Genomic DNA, 21,589 nt, shown 5'->3' with positions numbered 1-21,589 from the left:
CAAGCAGTTAAAGAAATTAGAAGTACGAAGCTCCTTGGACCCAAGGCATGCAGCTAGTTATGTGATTGAGTGAATGGAGTTTCCAACAGAATGGAGATAACAAAACATAAAAGCCTCTGAAAACTCAAGTGTTTGTCATGTTTTTCAAACATCAACAGCAGGAACAGAAAAACAGTAGCTAAGTCTTATGAAAATTCTGTGAATGCCAGCATCATTAGTCATGAAAGATATTTACTAATAGTAAATACAAAATTTTCAGGCTGCTATCTTTCCTATGTCAGTTCCAGTACTAGGCAAATCCTCATTGTTTGTTTTTGTTTGAGAAATGGTGGCCTCCTCTACAACTGTTGCTTTCATATTCAGATGGTTCTGAAATTGTTTTTTTTCTCCCAAAACTGGAACAGTGACATAAGTGAAATTTTGGCAATTAATATTTTGTTGCAATAGGGCTAAATTTTTGTTACTGCAAAATTATGAATTCATCTACTTGTACGATTCAACAGATAAATGCTTGTGCATCCAACTTAACCCCAAACCCCAAAGTAACAGAATTTTCACGGGTCACTGAAGTATTCCAGGCTAAAAGAGAATATAAATTAAGTTGAAACATAAGTGGTAACTTCTGGATAAGCCGGGCAAACAGTGAACCTGCTCTAAAGAAATGAGACAGGATGTCTGATCCTCTGTAGAACAGCTGTTAACCAAGGTTACAGTGCAAATCTCAAGCTGTAATGGTACGACTAGATAAGGGAATGAATTTACCATGTCACTTAAAAGTTTCTATTTTAATTCTGAAGTAAGTCCCTGCACTTCAATGAACTGATCTAAAGCCTAATCACAAATTTTTGAATGGTTTCTTTTCTGCTGATACTAGATTAGATTACTACTCAAGTAATTACTAATTAGACACTGTGTATGTAACTGTCTTACACTGTCTACATAAATGTTTTGACACTATAGTTGCCTTTAAAATAATTGGGTGAGTTGAGAGGGAAGGTGGTCATCTGGAAATATAAGCAGCTGTCCAAAGAACAGACAAAGCCAGCTTTGAGTTCTGACACTGCTGACTTGGAAAAAGCAGTACAGCAAAGATGCCTACAATGCAGCTGGGCCTCACTCATGGTCAGCTTGGCTTTTACTGCCATCTATTGAAATACTCGCTCCTGTAGCCAATAAATTATTTACATCTGCTGTGTCAGAGGGTAATGCAGGAGATTATTTTTGTAAGATCCAATACCCACAAGGGTCATGTAGGTGAGCATCCAGAGTGCCAGACACCAACCCTAGTAGACAAGACCCTTATACCAGACTACGTCAGCCCACATTGAAGGACAACATTCACCCAATTCCTATCTGTAATTAAGGATTTGGAAAATCTTCCACCTCTGCTCTTGTACAGTAAACCTGTCAAGAGGTGGGCAGCTCCTGCCTGCTCCCACAGCTGCTCTGTCACCACTCCCCTTCCCAGAGAAACTGAAGGATGCTACCAACTGGGAGCCATCGTAACTTACTTACTTGGCCAGTTGTTTTGGGACTCAGAAATATTACCTGCCACGTTGACAGAAGTCCATCTTATTTATGGACGAACCACCCTTCACTAGGCTCCAGGCTTTCCCAAAAATCTAACAGGACTACAAATCTAAATGCATAAATATATTAAAAAAAAAAAAACAAACAAAACAAAAGGGCAAAACAAAAATCAAGGCATTAGAGTTGTGGATTAAGCCAAAACCTTTGAACTGAGAAGACATCAACATCTTCCAGATTCTGAGACAAAAAGATTAGGACAAACATTGACTGAAAACTCATTAGTAATGTTATTACTTGACTGAAATGAAAAGGGAGCTAAGATAATTCACATCAAAGCTGGAATTCTAACCTGAACAAGATCACCTCAAACTAAAACATAACCTATTGACGAAACTCTGCCTTGGCTCTCCATCACCGGAAGAGCTCTCTGTGAAAACCTCTCCAGCAAATCACGCAGTAAGACTCACGTATCTGGCAGACCATAAGGAAGGGCAAAGAATGCACAACTCCAGACTGATTAACATCAGAAGGACCACTTCAATACTTCATTGCCGTGCATAAGCATTTCAAGTTAGTCCTGCTTACCATGACACCTTTATATCATTATATAAGTAATCTGCACACCATTCTCCAGCCACTCCACTTTCAGGTGGTGTTTAATCTTTTGTAGCGCAGAATCCTTACCTGTCAAAGTCTCTTGTTACACTTCCAGTTCCAAAAACCCACTATGGATACTTCTGTAAAATTAACAATTCATGCTGACCTAGAACATAAAACAGAGAGCATGCTTTGCTTACCTTACTTGATGTGTGCTATGTTCTCATTACTTACCATATCACTGCAACAAGCTGTCTTGGAGAACACTAGTCTTTACCCCATCTCTCATCACAGATAACTGTGACCTGCTGCACCAATGCAGGAGAAGGGTCAGTATTTCCTTCAGTTAAGATTTCAGACTTGCATTTTATAAACAAAGAAGAAGGAAAAAAGCCGGTTTTCATTTAACATCTTCAGGGGCTGAAAGTGACAATTCCAAAAATTCAACTTATTTCAAGTTGCTGCTTAAGGGAAAACAAACAAACAAACAAAACAGGTCCCTGCAACACTTAAATCAAGTGGCTCATTCCACCCTTTATTAGAATAATTACAACTAAAAGAAACATGGCACTTGTATTTTCACAGCAGGACAAGCATCATAGGAAGTAATGGGCTACAAAGCTATAGCAATAGAGTCAAAAAAAAAAATTTAAATAAACTAAAACCAAAGCTTGCTGCAGACATTACAGCTGCTTCTACATGGAAACCACAGCTTTCAGGACAGCAGAGTGCAACGCAGAGGCAGCAACAGCATCATTCTATGCTCAGAGAACTGGGGGACCGTCACACCAAACATGGTATCACCTAATGGTGTCCTAAGCCAGGGTGAAAACAGAAGGTGGAGAAAAGAAGGTAGGTTATTCGTTTGGTTCACAGTCCTCCTCAGTTCCCTTCTTTCAGCACAGCAGGCAGTTGATTGCCTCCAGTCAAGGGCTGCACAGTCACTGAGCCATCTGGGCCTCCATTGCCTGCGCTGTCCATTCTGGGGCTATCTGACTTATCTTCTCCAGCAGGTTGTTAACCTGGAAACACAGTGACTGAATCTGCTTATCCCAAGTTGGCAAAGCTTCACGAGCTGAAAAAAAAAACAAACAACAAAACCAACCCATACAAAACAAAGTAAGTCTTAGCAATTCTTTTGCCTTTTCAACCACAATCCTTTCTTGTGCCACTGCCCTCACTTACGTCACGGAGGAAGCCTTCCTTGCAGCTACATCATGCTTATTTTTGTATTCAAAAGCTACAATGATTTTGGCTGACTGTTACAAGCCTAACTCCTGCATTGAAAAGTAGAACTGAACAGAGAACTTCCTGGTGAACCTGTTCCTACAAGGAGACTGATTGAATAAATTCACACTTTCCCGTGGGTAAATGAACACATAGAAGCCAAGGGGGGCAGAAGGCGTCAGGCAGGGTGTGAAGTGTGGTCCCCCATTAAGGCAAACTCTGCCTCCTGCTGGCCACAGCAAGGCGCAGCAAGCTCATTTCAGATGGAAGGTATTAGGAAACTGAACTTCCTTATCCTGTAAGGCAGCAACTCAAAAAGCTCACTCTGAATGGTGCCAAGAAAAATAACTTACTGTGGTCGAACTTACTCTCAAAATGAACAATTCCATCAATCTGATCAATGAATCCATTCATGCGACCCTCAGTTATCATCTGAGAAGCTATCTTTTCTGCCTGAAATAATGAAGATGTTAGAAACTTCTTCCATTTTGAAAGAAGTTAAAAATTATTAAGACATAATAGTCCTTATAGGTTTTTCAACATCCCCACACAGTGCAGGTGGGGGCAGAACCTACAGACAACACTAATCATGAAACGATTAGACATACTATCGGTGGTCTCTAACTCCACTACTGTGCATTCCACATCATCTACCTTTTCCTCCCATAAGATGTGCTAAATATTTAACCTTCCTCATAATACGGAATATTTAATTATTTCCTAATATTGAACTAATTTTCCTAATATTTACCATAGTTATTTTCTCATGTCTCTGATGCTCCTTATTTTTACAAAAGATGTAGAAAACTAATACCTTAGCTGCAGGGATCTCTAGTAACGCTCCAAGCTCTTCAAAAGTAATGTTGTTGTAAAGTTTGCTCGCAGATAGCAAGTTGTGTTCAATCACAGCTCTGTCCAGGATACTGGAACCTTACGGGTTAGATAAGAAAAAAAATCCATTACTGTCAGACTGAAATACTTGGTTTATACTGTAGAGCAGACAGAAAACACTTTGTTCCCCAAGGTTTACATGTGCAGGAGGTCCAGATGCATCTGCCTTGCGTCAGTGTCATGCTACATACAAGAAAGTGAACAAAATGAAATGGATGGCACACGGTTGATTTTAAGACAGGTAGCTTAAAGCCTTTGATTTCTAGAGTAGTCAAGAGGAGCCCTTGGTTTTGCTACAAGACTCAGCATCTGAATTGAGGGAGTCTGAGCTCCTGTGATCAGTTCCTAGCTTGCCAACAGGAAAGACCGCTGCTTTTATTTTTTCAGTCATCAGAGCCCTTAGGGGTACAATTAACCTCGCTCTTACTGTGTTTGTACAGTGATAAGCTCTCATCCAATTTCTCTCTTCTTGATTTAACAATTTAACTCATTTGCCCTTTAACCTCTACTTGAAGATAAGCACATTATTAAATACCAACTAACCTGCATTCTTTAACTTCTATGGAAAAACAGTACAAGTTATAAATAAACAACAAACTGACCCAATGAAAAGACTGCAGTTTATCATTAGTAAGTACCTTTAACCAGCTTTCACCTCTTCAATTACACAGTTGTTCATTTGTCCTTAATCAACAAGTATTGTTCACTAGGAAGGTTTTCCTGATTAAGAGGTATTTCATGCTAATGTATTTTTCCACTTCAGTATTCTTCTAATTTAGAAAACTGAGACCAGTGTGTTTAGGATTCCAGTGAAGTCATTGCTTCACGTTATTTCTCATTGTTCACAGGTTCCAGAAAGAACACAGGTAATAAGATGTCAATGAAATGGATCAGCAAACAATGTGCAGACAGTGTTAAGGTCCAAGTCATCCTCTCACTATCTGTCATCTTCCTGTAAAGTCAGGAAGCCATTGAAATAAATTTATCATCCACAGAGACCATTTACGGCCTACATGCATGTCAGGTGTTTCTAGGCATCCTATTTATAACAGTGCCTTATAACTGGAGAAACTCAAAAGGACAGAGACTTAAAGTATGCGACAAGGTTAGAAATACTGGGAGGATATCAATGAAAAGGACTGTATGTGGACAGAGAAACAAGATTTTTACAAGTTATCTTCTAGAAGGGTATTTCAAAACCTTAACAGCCAATCAGAAAGACGAACTATGGCTAAGAAGCTTTACTACTAAAATCATGAGGGTAACATGCTGGCAAATAATTTTAAAATAATCATATAAGAAATACTGAATTATTTTCCGTCACACTTCTTGACTGCATTGGGCAAATCTAAGTCCTGTGGATGAACACCTAGCATTATGAGGCTTTAGAGAAGTATGTACCATCAGCTGTAGTTGCTTTCTGGTGAGGCATTAGCATAGCTGCAAACTCTTGCAGTTGATTTCCACGGATAATTCTGTCAAGATACATTTTCTCCAAGATCCCATAGGCTGCAAGCTGCTGGCATCTCTCATCCTTGAAGAGTGTAGCAAGCATGCGAGAACGCTGTTGTCCTAGGAGAGTCAAAAAGAACACTCAAAGGATCACCAAAGCACTGAATATTTAGAGGCAAACAACAGAAAGTTATCATTTTTTCTCAACATATGCAATTAACCAACAAAGCTCTACCAAAGAAGGAACTTGGTTGTGTTCAGTGCCAAAATTTATCACTGACTATCTTTTGCATCTTTAGCCAAGATGCCACTTTACCATGGGCAAAGACACAGAATCATAGAATCATAGGAAGTTTTGGGTTGGAGGGGACCCCTAGAGGTCATCTAGTCCAACCCCCACGCAGCGAGCAGGGACACCACTAACTAGATCAGGTTGCTCAGAGCCCTGTCCAACCCGGTCTTGAATGTTTCCAGGGATAGAAGTAATCCAACTCTGAGTTAACAGTATAGTATGTCAACAGGTAATTTTGGTAAGCTGTTCAGAATTTAGGATTCATTACCAAATCTTAGTGACAAGATCCCTTCCCACAAGTAATGCACAAGCTGACTTGCTGCCAGGGGATATGAAATACCTATATTGGGTCTTGCATACAAAAATGTAACATGTATTTTACCTGCTGATGCCAAAATAGTACAATGCAAAGCATGCTTCAATGCCTCCAGTCGCTCAGTTTCATGGACTATACTCTTATAGGAGAGCTCATTGTATCTTTGGGCAGCCTCAATGAACTTTCTTCTGTAATCAAGAACTCGAGCATAGCACACCTAGAAAGAAAGTATGTCTCAGAAAGAAAACTAACAAGGTTGGCTGCATAATATAGATGTGTATAAATTGCCACATTCTCAAGCCACAGCTCCCATAAATACTGCTCTGCTGCACCCTTGGGAAATCTGTGTCTTTGAACAATTAGCTTGACTTGTAAAGCCCTTGCTAAAGTACCATGGAAACCAATTGAAAGGGCATTTCCCAGCACTATTCATGTTACTGCAAATGTGAAAATATTTACACTTCCAACAGAGTGCATACTTTAAAACATAGCATAGAAGGAGAAAAATAGAAAAGGGAAAACCAACAAACCAAAACCAACACATCCTGAGTTACAGCTCATGGTACATCTGCTTCGTGTTGCAGAATTTTAAACACCACCACACCTGATTGGTACTGTCATGCTATAGTTATCACTGCTCATCCCTGTTACAAAAACGGTTTGAGAAATGAGTGTAAAACCCACAAATAAGCACAAAGGTCAGCAGTTACTTTACTACTTGAGACTTTTAAAGCTACTTTTATGGATGGGACTTACTATTTAATTACTGTTGGGGGCGGGGGGGGGGGGGAAGCTTCTGTTGTCCCTAATATTGCACATGACTTTTTTCCCCTCTTGGATTTACAAAGGTGGAGATAATACTTTCAACACTATTTCAGATGTTTTGAAGCCTAAGCTCTATTTTCAATCTATAAAGCTGGCATTTAAGGAACCTTTATAGACTTATCTCCAAATCATAAGGAATGAGCTATTTAATTATTGCTAAGATGTGGCTCTCAAGCTCCCAAAACCATTTAGACGCTTCTCCCTTTGTCTCTTTTCTCATTATGAAAGTTTTAGTGGCATTGCATGAAAACATCTCAATATGGAATCATCTCCCTCTAGAAAGAGAAAGTAATAAAGCAAGTTAGACAACCTTATAATGGATTTGCAGCTGTTCATTAGTCGATTCATTCTGAAGCAGGGAAGCTCGATTAATATAAGCTTCTGCTTGAACTGGGTCATCATCCTCCAGATACAGTCTGGCAATTTTCAGGTATGTCTCCAGTTTATAATCTACATTGTATTGTCTGTAGAGAAACAGAAAAGCAAGTGCTCGGAGTTGCTCCACAACTACCCTTGCTCTTAGCTGTTCTAAACATGCATTACGATTCTTAAGCACTTGGCAATGTTTGATTTACCCCGCTTTCTTCTTCCCTAACACCAAAATTAGTGCCTTCTGTTCAGCGTAAGCAATCTTGAGATGAATGTCAATGCTCCTACAAACACCAGTAGAAATAATGCTGTCTACCAAGACACAAATGCACATTAATAACCTGGTTTTAGTGCATTGGAAGTTTCCTGTAAGTGGTGAGCCACTTGAGTTAATAAGCAAACTTGCAGTGGAACAAATAGGTGAAAAACAGGCAAAACCTACAGCAATTCCTTCTACATGCATACAGAGGACAGAAAGGACAACCAGAGAAAAGTAACAGCAAGGGTTCTTAAAAAAAAAGAAAAAAACACCACAAAACCGCACAAAAAACCTCAACTGTATGTGTTAATATTGATTTCAAACTATGTCTTCATTTTGAACTGTAAAGGCAAACACGTAGAAGAACTATCACCTTTCAAGAACCTTCCAATAACCTGAGAAGCACTGTTGTGAAATACAATCAAAAAGGCTGCTTATCAACAAGACTAATAAAGAGTGTAAAACTTCTTGTACAGTATTTTGACCCAATAAATTATTTACTGTAATGTACAGTCATCGCGCTATACTTATGTCATCTGGCAGTAGTTCCGGCCTGAACTACTGAAACTCTGGAAATATACACAACCCCAAAATTCTCACTTGCTGGTCTAATTAAGTACAAAGGGAGCAAGTGTATTTAACAACACAGAACTGTGTCTAGCACAGTACTTACTTTTGCCCTGTTTCCAAAGGGATCCCCACCAACACTTGTGCTGCATTTCTCCAGTCTTCTTCTTTCTCATAAATTGATGCAAGATGTTGTCTTATTGAAGCAACCTAAACAATAGTAAAATCAATAGCAAACGCTATAAAAATTGAATGGTTCTATATTAACTTTCACAGTACTTGTTCCTGTTCACGAATCCCCTCAACCGATACCCCAGCTTCACGGACACAGCAACCTGCACACACGCAACTGTCCCCGTGCAAGGAATCCTACTCCTGGACCAAGTTTTAATACCAAGCTTTTTAAACATGAGTGCTAATTTGAAGCGCTTCCACTTAAGCTTGTGACAACATAAAAGGAGTTAATCTTCAGGGAGCAATAAGTAATAATCTTTTATAAAGCTTTTAAAAAGATGAAACAAGGCTTTCAAGAACTGAAGCACCAAGATTGACAAGCCATTGCAAGTTATATCTCATACCACACCTGTGAGACATGAATGAGGTCAACTATGATTAGATCCTAATGCAGAAACTTCTACTTTGTAGAGCAGCTGTCAGCAGGTAAAATATCAGTGCTTACAATCTGGGTTTTATAAGCTGAAGTGTAGTTAAAAAAAAGAAATCATCTGATGTCTTAGATTTAATATATGCATAATCATATAACATATAGGCAAGCATGCTGAGTTAAGACTTAAAGAGTAAAAGCTGCTTAAAAAGACAAAAGATAAAAAGAAGCTAATGCAAATCATGACAGAAACCACCTTGCTTTTCTTCTGAAACACTAGGTCCTACAGGCTTTTTATATAAACATCTTCTGTAAAAACTCTCAGATGACGGTGAATACTCATACAACAAAACCAAGAACTGAAATGAAAAACAACTGCAGCACATTCAGTAGTTAACTAGAATTGGGATTTCAAGAAAACATTTCTTCCTGGTAAAATGATTATGACTAAAATACACACACAGATATTTATTCTGAAAGAAAAGCTGTTTGTCAAGATGCTTCTATCTTTACATCACCTGCCTGTTCCATTAGTTGGGTAAAATACAATACAATGAGTACCAGTCTGTCTCTTGACAGCACCTCCAGTAGCTCAAGTATTGTTTCATTGTAAGAAGCCATTTTCTGGTAGTGGAGGAATTATATACTCAGCATTCTGACAAAGAGACAAAGTGTATTCTTTGCACAGTCATAAATAATCTCCGCATTTAGCTCACGTTTTCCATGTACTGGAATGCAAAACTGGACTCTAAGTAGACATATCCGTTTTGAACAGCTTTTTAAAGACTTAAAATAGCCAGCGGCCAAGCTAAAAAAACACAAAGCCAAGTCCACAAACTAAAAACCCTTTGTCATTGATCTCTCACCTGCTCTTCAAATGAAATAACTCTAGGCTGTATCTTTTCCAAGGTGAAGTGGTAAATTTCTTTGGCTGTGCTGTCAGGAAGACTTGGAAGATGGGTACAAAAATCTGTCAGCAGCTGACGTGATATCACTAGACTGACATTCTCGTTCACCACTGGTTCAGAGACACATAGAAGAAAAAACACAAGGTGGATGCAACACTTGTCAGTGCCTTCACTCTTAAGTGATCATTTTCTTTTATATTAAATTTGAATATTTCAAGTTTTTAAACCTGTATCCAAGTGAGGGGTTTTTTTTCTTTGTTTTTCATTTTAGAGACACGTTGCATTCTGAATCACTGTTCTCAGTTGCTAAAACATCTTGGACAAAGTAAACGTTTAGGCTAAATTTCACCAAGTTTATTCTCAACTTTAAAAAATTAGAACAGGTATAATTTCTAGAGGTATTCAAGGAATCAAACATCCAATACAACACAAAAAACCATAACAACTTGTTCTTGACAGTTTTTCAAACTAACTTGAGACAGGAGAAGGGGTTGTTAGTTTAAAATCACTTAGCATCCAGGATCAACACAGACTACTTCATGTTTTCACCTTCCAACACTGTCACAGTGACAGGCTGGAAAGTTGTAATAATTTACTGAGCTTAAAAGTCCATTCTCCTTTCTGAATGTGATGATGATGGCTCATCTTGTACTCGTGTTTGAGTTCCAACAGGACCAAAATATCATCTATTTACACAGCCTCACCTAAAGCTAACAAATACACAATCCCACTGATGTCTGGCTTTTACTTAGTGTGCAACCGATTACACAGATGCACTTACTTGCTTCTACAAAAGCTTTCAAAGCTTCAAGTTGTTCTACACCCAACAGCTGAATGGCTTTTTCCAATATTTGACGGTACCTGTCCACAGATTAAAGAAAATAAATAAATAAATTTAAAAATCACTCATAAGGCACATTTTTTCCCTAACAAGTTCTGTTTCTCTGCTAATTTTCTACGTCAACGTCCTACTTTTGTTTATATTTTCTATACCTTTGAGGTGGCAATTTTCCAAAGTGTTTGTGCTCAAATGTCAGGAATATTCACCTGAAACTGGTATCTGGATCTTTTCAAATCCCAGGACTAGGTTCTCAGGTAACATAGCTCATCATTTTGTTATCTGTGAACGTATGTGCAATTTTGATTGCTAAAAAAAAACCACCCACATGTCCCCAGGATGGTGCACAGAAAAAGTAATGAAAACTGTATCGTTCATGGATTAAGATTAATAAAGTTAGTCAATGTTCAAAACTACATACTCAATGAGAATCAGAAAGTGTTGTAGTGGGAAGTAAATAGTATATTATGGCCACTTGACATAAGTACAGAAACGGACTATGCATTTTTAAGTGTTTATTCCTGCAAAAATAGCAACTCCTGTTTTCATCCTACATAAAGCTAATTAAAACTTTGCCTGGGCCATAACCTCAGTGTGCACAATACTGATGAAGTACCACATTCACGCTGAAGCCACATTTTGAGGGGAACATTTCCAAGTTTTAAAATGAAAGTCCTAAAAGTGAAGCAATTCCTCTAGAAAGTAAGCAACTGGACTGGGACTCAAAGAACTGATATTGACTGATCAACACATGACTGAACCCTCGGGGGAGAGAAAATCTGTGTGACACGTTGCACCGTAACTCAAACCCCAAGGTATGCCATCCAAAACACCAGCCTAATCACAATAGCAATGAAATAGTTACTGACATATTTCCAGCAGTCGAAGAAAACAGATTCCCCGACCTATCAATGCGGCGCAGCCGGCGGGCAGGCAGCCGAACACCGAGAGGTGGCGGGCAGACATGAGGGAGCTAAGCGAACGGCTAAGGCCCCGCGCTGGAGCCTGCGCTAGGGCGCAGAGCGAGCCGCCGTTAGAAACGAGAAATAAATTTTAAAATGACAGAATCATGAGGTGAAATCTTTCTTCCTTTCTTTTATTTAAAGACGCGCGGCCGTTGGGCAAGAGTCACCTCGCCCGCCCAGGGCCCGGCAGCCTCCCATCCCCAACGGCCGTAACCCCAACGGCCGCTCACCCGCCTTGCCCCGCCGTGGCGAAGCCGGCGCCGGCACTCACTTGCCCGCCAGGTCCTTGTGAGAGCCGCTGGAGTTCATCAGCTGCGCCAAGTCCTGCTTCACAGCGGCCGCCATCTTCGCCGACCCGCCGCGGCCGCCGTCCCCCTGGCGCACCGCAGACCTCCTCCTACCATCGAGCCGCGCAGCCGGCAGGCTAGAGGGGCTGCCGCGCGACGCGGTCACGTGGCGGGAAGGGCCCACGCGGGCAGAGCCCGGCCGCGAGTCTAAAGCTCGGGCGGGACCCACACACAGCCTGCCACTCCCCCGCGGCCGCAGGGTGGCACCTATAGAGATCTATGCGTATATAATCGCGCGTGGGTGTGTGCATGTGCCAGCGGTCTCAATGCGGGACAAGGCCCCATTCCCCTCGAGTGGCACGCCCGGACCCGGAAGCTGGTAGCCCGGCGCGGGCGGGGCGGGCCCGGAAGCGCGGGGCGGGCGTTGCGCCGACGGTTGCTAGGGCGGCGCGGCGCAGTATTATGGGATGCGGCGGGGGAATGGCGCGGGGCGCGTGATTTTGAACAAACACGGTGGCTTCGTCTCGGGCGCAGCCGCCGCCGCAGCCGCCGAGCGTGGTAGCGGAAGGGAGGGGGCCGGCAGCAGCGCGAGGCGCGGAGAGCGTGCGGCGACAACGGCAGAGAGGAATCACTAGCGGCGGCGGCGGATGAGGAAGAGCGCCTGCCCGCCCGGTGAGTGCGAGGGGCGGGAAAGCGGCCCCGGGAGGACGAAGAAGAGGGGTGCGGGCACGGCTCTGCTGGCGGGGAGGGTGCGGAGGAGCCCGGGAGGGAGCGGCGGAGCGCTGACAGCCGCCTCCCGCCGGGAAGGCGCAGGCCTGGCCCCGGTGGGCGCGCTCCCCGCGGCGGGGCGGGCGCCCGGGCGGCCCCGCCGACCTCCCCGGGTGTGCGGGGACAGCCGTCCCTGTCGCCCCTCCGCCGCGGGGGACGCCCGCTCGGTGGGTCTCTTCGCCGCTGCTCGCTGAGCTCAGCTGCGTCTAAAGCTGCAGCGGAGCAGTAGGGTGAAAACGGACCCGGGTAGCCAGCGGCGGGGCTTCCTCCTCGGGCAGGGGGTCAGTGCTGGGCGCCCGCCGCCCCCTGTCCTGCCGGTCCGGAAGCATTTGGGGTTTGGCGGCGGGGCAGCTCGTGGGGGCGGGAGAGGCGCCCGGGCGGCGCGGCGGAGGCAGGTACGGCGGGGGCGGGCCGCGGGAGGCGGCGGTGACGGGGTGAAAATGGCGGATCTTTCGAAATACGGTGGCGGCCGCTGACGGAGCCTGGCGGCTCCCGGCCGCCCGCCGATGAGGTGAGGGCCCCGGTGGCGCGCGGGGATCGGAGGAGGGGGGGGGCGGGAATGCGTTGCCGGCGTCGCGCGATGCCAACGGTCGCGGCCGCCTTCCTGGGCCTGGGGCCGGCCGGGCCCGGCTCCTCTGGCCCACGGGGCGCCGCGTCGGGCGGTGGGGAGCCCTCCGGGCCGGGCGGTTACGGGCCCCTGTCTGTGGCGGCGGCGGGATGCGGTGGCGGCCGCCTTAGGCCCGGGGACCGTCTCCTCGCCAAACTTGCCGGCATGGGCCGCTGGAGGGGACCGGGCTGCCCCCTGATCACCTGCCGGGGCTTTACCAGACCTGCTCCGGGGTGAGGACGTCCTGTTGTTGTCTGCAGGGATGCTCGCTCGGACTCTGCCCTGCAGAGTGGGGTGCGGTGGAAGCGGTGTAGTGTCTTTTCCACGCTGTCTTAACTCACCCGAGTGCGAGTGTGTACATGTGCCTTCAGTGTGCTGCTGTGCGGCCGTGGACAGCCGTCAAGTTCGAAGTGAATTTAGCTGGGCCATCTTTTGGGATACTCCCAGTTTCTCTCTTGCTTGTTATGAGGTATGTTGGTGGTCAGAACGTGTTATTAATTATTTGTGGCCTTGGCTTTGAAGCGCATCATGTACTAATTCCATAACATTTGGTATGGAGGTTTTGGGTTCTGGAAAGCACGGTGGCATTGAGAGCGTGTGAAATTGTCCACTGGAACATAGTGTGAACAGGAAGAAAGCTCTCAGTCTTAAGACTTAAAGTGAAGAAAGAACAGATATCTAAATTATCTTTCATTAGGTTCATCTGTCTGAACAGTCGCTTGAAATGCATTACAGTTATTGTAGAAAATACTGGATATAGAAAAATAATTTGGAATATTCTTTGCAATGTTTACATAAAGCTGGCAATAACAGGCAATGCCTTGTATGTGTAGTTAGCTTATTCACAATAGCTTTTTGGCTTATTGGAGGCAAGAAGAATAGCGGGTTATCAGCTGAGAATATTTCTTTTGTCAGGGGAATCCTTTTGTAAAATAAAATACAGTAGACTTGTCTTTTTTTATTTCCCAAGACATCTAGTTTACATATGTGTTAGCAAGTGATAACTGTCAGTTAAATGCCTTGTACGGGCTTGTATCAACCTACACGCCTGTGTTGCTCTGTAGGCCAAGCACACTTAAAGACTGGCTTGGAGAGTATGTTAGAAAATACAGCTCAGGTTCTCTAATGAGTTAGAATGGTACTTCATGCTTGTCATAATGTGGTAAGTTTCAAAAGTTTGTTCTGCAAGGTTGATTGTTCAGTTTGTGTATCAAGAACTATCTGCTGTTGTTTGGTTTGTTTATACTTCTGTGATGCCCAGGCTCAGATAGTTTGTAACTGAATGCTCTGAATGCTTCAGCTAGAATTTTAAAAAGCTTTAACTGATTTCAGGTTGAGTATCTGCTAAACACAGGTAAATTTGAAATGTGGCGATGAAGAGTGCTGTCAGATTTCAGCCTTAGAGACATTGTTGTCTCGTACCTTGATATCTTTTATTTTAGGTTTTGAAAATCAGTCAAAGCCCCTTAGATTCTTTTCCCTTACGCTTGTTTGAAAAATATGGGGGGGAGGGGGAAGTAAGGTAGATTGTGGGTGTTTTGATTGTGTTTTGATTTCTGCTTCAGCAACAAACTATGCTTCCTTAGCTGTCATTTGGTCAGTCTACTCATGCTTCTGTTTCCTTCCTGTGCTGTGGAGGTAGTGCTTTCTTACTTCACATGCTGTTAGAAGCACATCTTAATGTCCTACAGAATTTGTATACTACAGTGGTGGGATTCATAGCAAGTACCTAGGAGACAAACTCATGGCTGTTTTCTTTTATTATTATTAGCTGCAGGAGCTCCCAATAAGAAGTGGAAAATGTTTCTTGAACTCTTGATTCAAAGACTTATGTTTTTTCAGGCCTTGCATTTGAGTAGCTCCGTTTCTTCAGTTGCTTAGAAAACTGGCAAGCAGCATATAGCTTTCACTACAGCCTGTAACTAGGCTTTCTCACTTGACAACATTAGAAAACATAGAAGTTTTTCTTGCACAGAAAAGAATGAGACTGCTAGAATAATCCCTTGATCAGTGATGGGAGTGCATAGCTACATGATGCAAGAGATTCAGGTTTCCAGATCCGGACGTAGATTAGTGGCTCCCTAACTCTTCAAACTTGTGTGTTGTTCCCCTTCACAAGCTGTACTTCTGCAATCAAACATGTTTGTACTTACGTGAGGGTTATGCCCTTAGTTTTGGGCTCTGCTCTGATCTGTTGTACAAGTTCCAGGTATGTACCCAATCCCCATCTCTCTGGTCTGGCTTGTTTTTTCTTCTTCCTTTGAAGTGACAGCAGTTTCTGCTATGGACTCAAGAAGCCTATCAGATGGATGTTTTTAGAAACTTATTTAGGTGAATCTGTTGTTCCTGTGAAAAGTTTATGTGGGTCTTTTGGTTATTTTATATTATTTTTATCAGAAAATTCACAGTGGTCTCAGGTCTGCCTGTATAGCTTAATCTGCTCTTCTCCCTCCCCCAAATATTTGAATGAAACAGGAGACACAGTCTGCAAACAAGGGAAAGCTTTCTGGTTTAAAATCTAGTTAATTGTTCATATTATAGTGTCTGGGCACATCTTTCCTGAAAGCTTTTGTAGTTTTGTACTTGCTACTTTCAATAATTTTTTCACCAAGTGTTACTGTCCTTTATGTTTATCTGGGAGAAGATGTGACTGTGCACTGCTATAGTTCCATGAGCACTTGTTTCTGCTTTTCTGGTGGGGAAGATGGCTCTTCTCTTCCCTGGCAATTTCTTCCTTTTGCATAGTTTCCCCTTCTGTTGTGCTTTGTAAGCACTTAAGCAGCTACAGGTAGACTGCAGTTAGACTGATCTGCATTAAAACTAACCTGGCTTTTCTAGGTTGGAGTGGATCAACACAAAATGGCTTGACATAGTCTAGTGTTCTATCACCACTGAAAGAGTTAGTTGTACTCTTCCGCTTCCCCCTGTGCAGGGAGTATAAATGCCAAGCTGGGGCAGGAGGGATCTTCCCAGGTTTCCCCAGCCCCCTGACCCAGCTGAATTGTTGGCTGTGGTGGAATTCCTTGATGTTGTTCTGGTGCTTACAGACGTGGAACCGAGCTATCTCAGCACACTGACCCACTAGAATTTGATCGCTACTTTGTGGAGTGGTTTTCTTCCCAAATTGAACACCAGCATCAAGAGCGTGGAGAAAGCGGGGTTGTGACAGCCCACAGTTTGGTTTGGATGGCTAGCTTTAACCAAACTCAGTTCCTTCGTCTGGGCTGCCTTTGCATGAGTGTTTGCTAGAGGAAGGAAAATGTTTGTGTGGGAATAAATAGGCAGATGCCAAAGGAGGACAAGAGAGCTTTAGAAGTAGTGCTGGCTTAATATGCACAGGGAATTGGAGTATCAGTAAGGCTGCTGATCATGTGCAGGCAGTGGTCAAAGTAGCAAAGGATGCTATTTGAAATAACAGTGCAGTAAAGATATTGCTGGGATGTTTTTTGCAGTAGATGCTAAAAAATTGTAGCAGGTGCTTGTTGTATTAATAAGTAATTACCAGTTTGATAGATAAGGCTTTTTAGCTGTTGGCTTTTCTTTTAAAATTATAATGGAAGCTTAAATTACTTGGAACTTGCTAAGGGAAGAAGGTTCTGCTCATAACTGGTATGTGGGCAAGCGATTGGTGTGGGTTTTTTTCCTCCAACCATTCTTAAAAAGAAAACAGCTAGCACCTCTGTTAGAAACATGGCAGTGGTGATATGAGCTTATTCTTTCTTCCCATACAAAAGACCCCAAAACCTTAACTGTGTAGTGTAAAACTCTCATGTCTATCGCTTGATAATTGTTACTTTAAACACATAGGAGTTGCTAATTTGTGTACCTTGCCTGTTCCTCTGATATGCTGCACACAGTTCTATGTATGGTGCATCACGTAGAGAGCATTTACTTAACTGAATGTAGAGCAATGGGAAGGGAATGGTGTGCATTGGTCGAGTGAATTATGGTTGCCTTGGAACTATTATTTTGAATTTTGTGGCTATAGGCAGTTAAATTTGTGAAGAACACCTGATATTTTCTTAGTATTCCTTGTAACCAATGAAAAAAGACTGGATACTTACACTAGTTATGTATTCAGGATTTGATAAGGTGTAAGGTTGGGGTATTCTCCTTGCTATAGTTTGTCATCGGTATTGTATTTGATAAATCTAGAACCACGATCTTCTGGGAAGCATGCAGACAAACTGCCTCCATATCTTGTCTTCTGAAGAGAATGGAAATTGGAATGGAAATTATTTTGTCTGTGTTCAACGTGCATATTTTGTTACTGTGTTAAAATTATTTGCTTTCACTCTGCTGTTACATATGCAAACATGGTGAGTTTGCAGTCTTAGATGATTAATTTTTCCACTTACCTTTGTTAATTATAGCTTTGTAATGGATTAATCTTTTTTTCGGTTTCATGACGTATTTTTTGAGGCAATCTCTAGCTTGATAAGCTTAAACAAGACTCTCTTGAAAAAATGCAGTGCTGAGTGATTTTGTAATTCTTCGCTTTATGACAATACAATCCTTTCAATTGTAGAGACAAAACATAGAGTGTAAGAGACAGTAAGAAAATGGGGAATGCATAAAATGAATGCCACTACCCATTATTGAAATGGTAGCAAAATTGGAGGATGACAATTGGGGGAATTGTAGTACAGTAAGATTGCCTACGTGTAGTTGTGGTCTTTCATTTGATAATATGGCAGCATTATGGGATGAATCTTGGGTATACATATGCCTCTAAGAAGGCTCTTCTAATAAATGAGAGAAAACATGTCCAGTGTTTCTGAAGAACTGCATTTCCTATCTTTTTGTGCCATTGATCTCTGTGAATTTCAGTTGCCTGTATTATCTGATGTGTGCCTGTATGTACTTGGCAAAAAGGGATGGGAGAACACGGCAAACAAGGAGGTGAACTAGCATGTTCTTTATTTTGTTTTGGTTATAAAATGACCCAATAAAATTATTTGTTTCTCTAAGATTTTTTTTTTTCCTTTGAAATCAACTTATGCAAACAAGTGACCTTCACTTGCTTAACTGTAGCTTGTTTCTGCCTTGCATAGGTAGGTGTTCTAGGTCACTTGCACTAGAAAGCAGTCAGGAACCTCTGGGAACTATGAGCCTTGTGTTTTTATGTAGTGCATTCAGTCTTTTCTTGAAATAAGTTTCTTCTGTTTGCTGGGTTAATGTCTGGAACATTAAATGAAGAGTGGGGTTTTTCTGCTTGCAGAGAGTATTTCTGGCGCCAGTGCTGCGAACTGTCCGCAGCAGAGGGATCAATAAGGCTGTAGTCAATTTAGCACCTACAATGATAGTAACAAAGGTTGTCACTTCTGTTTCCTGTGAAGAAAAAAATTAACAATTGTATATGAGCTATGGATTCTCCCAGGAGAGAAGCAGAAAACGGCAGTGAGGGTGGCCACTTGTGAACTTTTACCATTGCTACTGGAATGACTGGAAAAAATAAGAGCTCATTCTCTTGGAATGGGAAGGTGAGTTTTGGTGTTATGTCATCAAAAAGACATAGGATGAATAAAAAGCTTTGACAAGTTGGTTGCCCTGGATTCTTTACAAAAATTCTTAATGATGTTGTCATGAGTTGTTACGTTTGCAATGCAGGTGCTATACAATTTTGCACAAACTCATCCCATAGTCACTTTTAAGTTATATTGCTGCTGCTCTTGGTTTTGATAGACTGCGCAGTTTGACACAGCTGTTTGGGTGCATGTGCTGAGCTGAATTCTGGGGGAACTTGCTGAGATGCTGAGCCACCCTCTGATTCAGCTGTGTACAGCTCATTATGGGTATCTAGTTCTTTAACACAGTGTAGCGATCAACTAGGGCAGCTGAGTCACAGCAGATAACCTGCAAAAGGCTACAGGTCAGCTTCAGTGTCCTGTCATATATAACAACACTGTTAATCTCAAATCCCCCGAATTATAAATTGACAGTTGGCAAAAGCTTTTGTGTATTCAAAGTTGTCTTAGATATAGTAAAGAGAGAAGCTGTGAGTGAGGTGATCTTGCAACATTAAAAAAAAGAAACCAGCTTTTTCCATGGAGAAACACAATTAAGGCTTTGCATATAATTGTTTCTTCTCTTATTAATTCTGAGAATGAGATGAACCTTCTGGATCCATTTCAACTCGGACAGTGTATTGGTGACTTGTCCAGGTGGTGGTAGAGCATGTTTGCCATAGTAGTCAAAATGGGAAGGGTATCCTGTAAGGACAAGAAAAGGATGTATTGAGCAGCATGGAGGGTGCATGCAGAGAACTCTTCCTTGCAGGTGGCCTTGGTATGCTGTCTGGAATAAAGCATCTCTAGGGACAGAGTAAGATACAGTAAATATCTGTGTGGCTTTCAGGATATTGAAGACAAAAGTTCTAAGAGGTAATGTGTGGTCCTGGTCACTGCAGTGCTTCTCTGACTAGTCCAGTCTGTAAGGTGTTTTGTGGTTTTTTTTTTTTTTGAGATATTTATCCAAAAGCTTAATTGCTGGTTTTCTTATGTACAACTAATGAAACTTACCAGTTTGTGTTTCAGAAGCTCTTCAAGCTTTTGTGTTATGATAAATGAGACTTCAGAGGTCTAAGAAGCTTGCATTTGAAGTGGCCCACATGGGTCTGGAGCAGAGATGAAGATTTCACTGAAATTCCTATTTCTCCTGTTGAATTGATCTCTTGACTCAAAATCTTAATGTTGAGTCTCATTCCAGAAAAGCCAGTCAGCTATTGCACAATCCCGGTTATTTAAATAAGTTTTCGCCAAAAGGAATACGGAGGTGCTTTATCTAAAGATTAAAGTGGGAGGGAGGGGGTAATAGTGTTTTTAGGCATCTGAACTAAGTCACTGCCTGCAGCTCAGTCCTCCTGCAAGTAAATACATTCTGTACTTGTTAAGTGTTGTCATGTTTAAGGCTGGTAGAGCTGCTGAGATCTGCAGCTAGAAGCATGTTTTCTGGTGAATCACTGTAATATAACTTTGAGCTATTTTTGCTTTTCTTTCAATGCTGCATTGGACCCAAAAATTAAGAAAGCCAACTTGGATTTCTAGGATAAGCTTAAAAAGCGATAGTGGCTATAAGAGCTTTCACTGCAGTCCAAATCTTGACAGCACTACCCTGAAAGCGTTGCAGTTTACGGTCTTAGATTTTATTTGGTTTTCATCTGTACATACTTCTGACTTTGAAAAGAATCATGTAAGACATGTAAGGAATTTTTTAAGATAAAATGCTTTTCTGTGCCGTGTTAGCATGTCTTTGGAAATGAAATACCACACTGAAATAACTGTTGCATATGTTTTTTGTTTTGGTTAGAATGAACTTTGTGTACTGTACCTTCTGACTGGTGAGCACTGCTGAAGTATACATGTAACACATCATATAATCATTGTGCTTCCTGATTTGCAAAGTCTCAATAAAATTGGTAGGTTACAGTTCTGTTGTGATGAACCTTTGCTCATAAATACTGCGCTAAAATGCAGTCTTGCTGAAATTGCTGGCAGTAAGCCTAATCTTAAAAGGTGCTTAATGTGATAGCGCCTCTTAAAAGTCTGTGGGGAACTTGCTATCGAGCCTATGATGGCAGTTTCATGTTATTTTTAAAGAGTGTTTGTATGTGATATTGCTGTGTGTTCTGAATTCTTCTGTTGCTCCACATTCAAGAGGCCTCTAGAATTTGGACAGCAAGACCTTTATTTCAAGCTACATTTATAAGACTGTGTTTCTTGGGCCTAGTGACAAGTATTATTGGCATTTTTTAAGTTGGGGGGGGTTCAGTCAAGTTAAGTTTGCTACGTATGTATGAATTTTAATTTCAGATTCTTAATGCTTTAATTTTGGCCTTCTAAACATTGCAGAAAATAATAATTTGAAGTTATTGTAGGGATTATTTCTTTTGGTCTTGCCACAAAGTTTGCATAGAACATAAGGTTAGAAGTGCTTCAATTCAATAAATGTAAAGGTCCTGGAATCTACAAACCCAAATATTGCATTGTTTAAGTAGTGAACACCTTCAGAATGTGTTTAGTGATCATAAGAACACCTGTGCAGTTTTGTGTTTCAGCTTTTGTGTTACTGTATGTTGTGAAAATGACTGAAACTGGCATGCAAATCAAGGAAAGGTTGAAGGGAAATATCCTGATTTTTGATTTCTATTTTATTTTAAGTTTGCGTGAAACTCTGCTTGAAAGTAGAATATTGTTACTAGTTACAGAAAGCAAATTGAACTGCTTTGAACTGCTGCAATGAATGTTATGTCCAGTTCTTCCCTGGAAAGTTGCTGTAAGGTGTGTGC

At 41.9% G+C, this 21,589-nt stretch overlaps 2 protein-coding genes across 7 annotated transcripts in view; one reads left to right on the top strand and one right to left on the bottom strand.

The window, feature by feature from the left end:
- Positions 1-2,641: 2,641 nt before the first annotated feature.
- Positions 2,642-12,169, bottom strand: COPS4 (COP9 signalosome subunit 4). Its single transcript, XM_075421194.1, has 10 exons — positions 11,912-12,169; positions 10,619-10,698; positions 9,796-9,947; positions 8,432-8,535; positions 7,441-7,594; positions 6,372-6,522; positions 5,647-5,817; positions 4,169-4,284; positions 3,723-3,807; positions 2,642-3,202 (listed from the first exon to the last, which is right to left on the bottom strand). The coding sequence occupies exons 1-10, from the start codon at positions 11,983-11,985 to the stop codon at positions 3,069-3,071; spliced, it is 1,221 nt and encodes a 406-aa protein (XP_075277309.1). The 5' UTR covers positions 11,986-12,169; the 3' UTR covers positions 2,642-3,068.
- A 122-nt stretch (positions 12,170-12,291) lies between these two features.
- LIN54 (lin-54 DREAM MuvB core complex component) overlaps positions 12,292-21,589 on the top strand; it is a 42,098-nt gene continuing 32,800 nt past the window's right edge. For 4 of the 6 annotated variants that reach the window (XM_075421193.1, XM_075421188.1, XM_075421190.1 and 1 more), the window contains exon 1: positions 12,292-12,599. In XM_075421193.1, coding sequence (XP_075277308.1) covers positions 12,575-12,599 — 25 coding nt within the window. In that variant the 5' untranslated portion in view covers positions 12,292-12,574. Of the gene's footprint in view, positions 12,600-13,129; positions 13,207-21,589 lie in introns of those variants that run through there. The other 2 variants (XM_075421192.1, XM_075421191.1) reach the window with 2 other exon arrangements.

Source organism: Opisthocomus hoazin, chromosome 5, assembly GCF_030867145.1.
Source record: "Opisthocomus hoazin isolate bOpiHoa1 chromosome 5, bOpiHoa1.hap1, whole genome shotgun sequence".
In the NCBI taxonomy this organism is placed as follows: Eukaryota; Metazoa; Chordata; class Aves; order Opisthocomiformes; family Opisthocomidae; genus Opisthocomus; species Opisthocomus hoazin.
The sequence above is the reverse complement of the archived record's forward strand: the minus strand, read 5'-3'. Positions and strand labels throughout refer to the sequence as shown.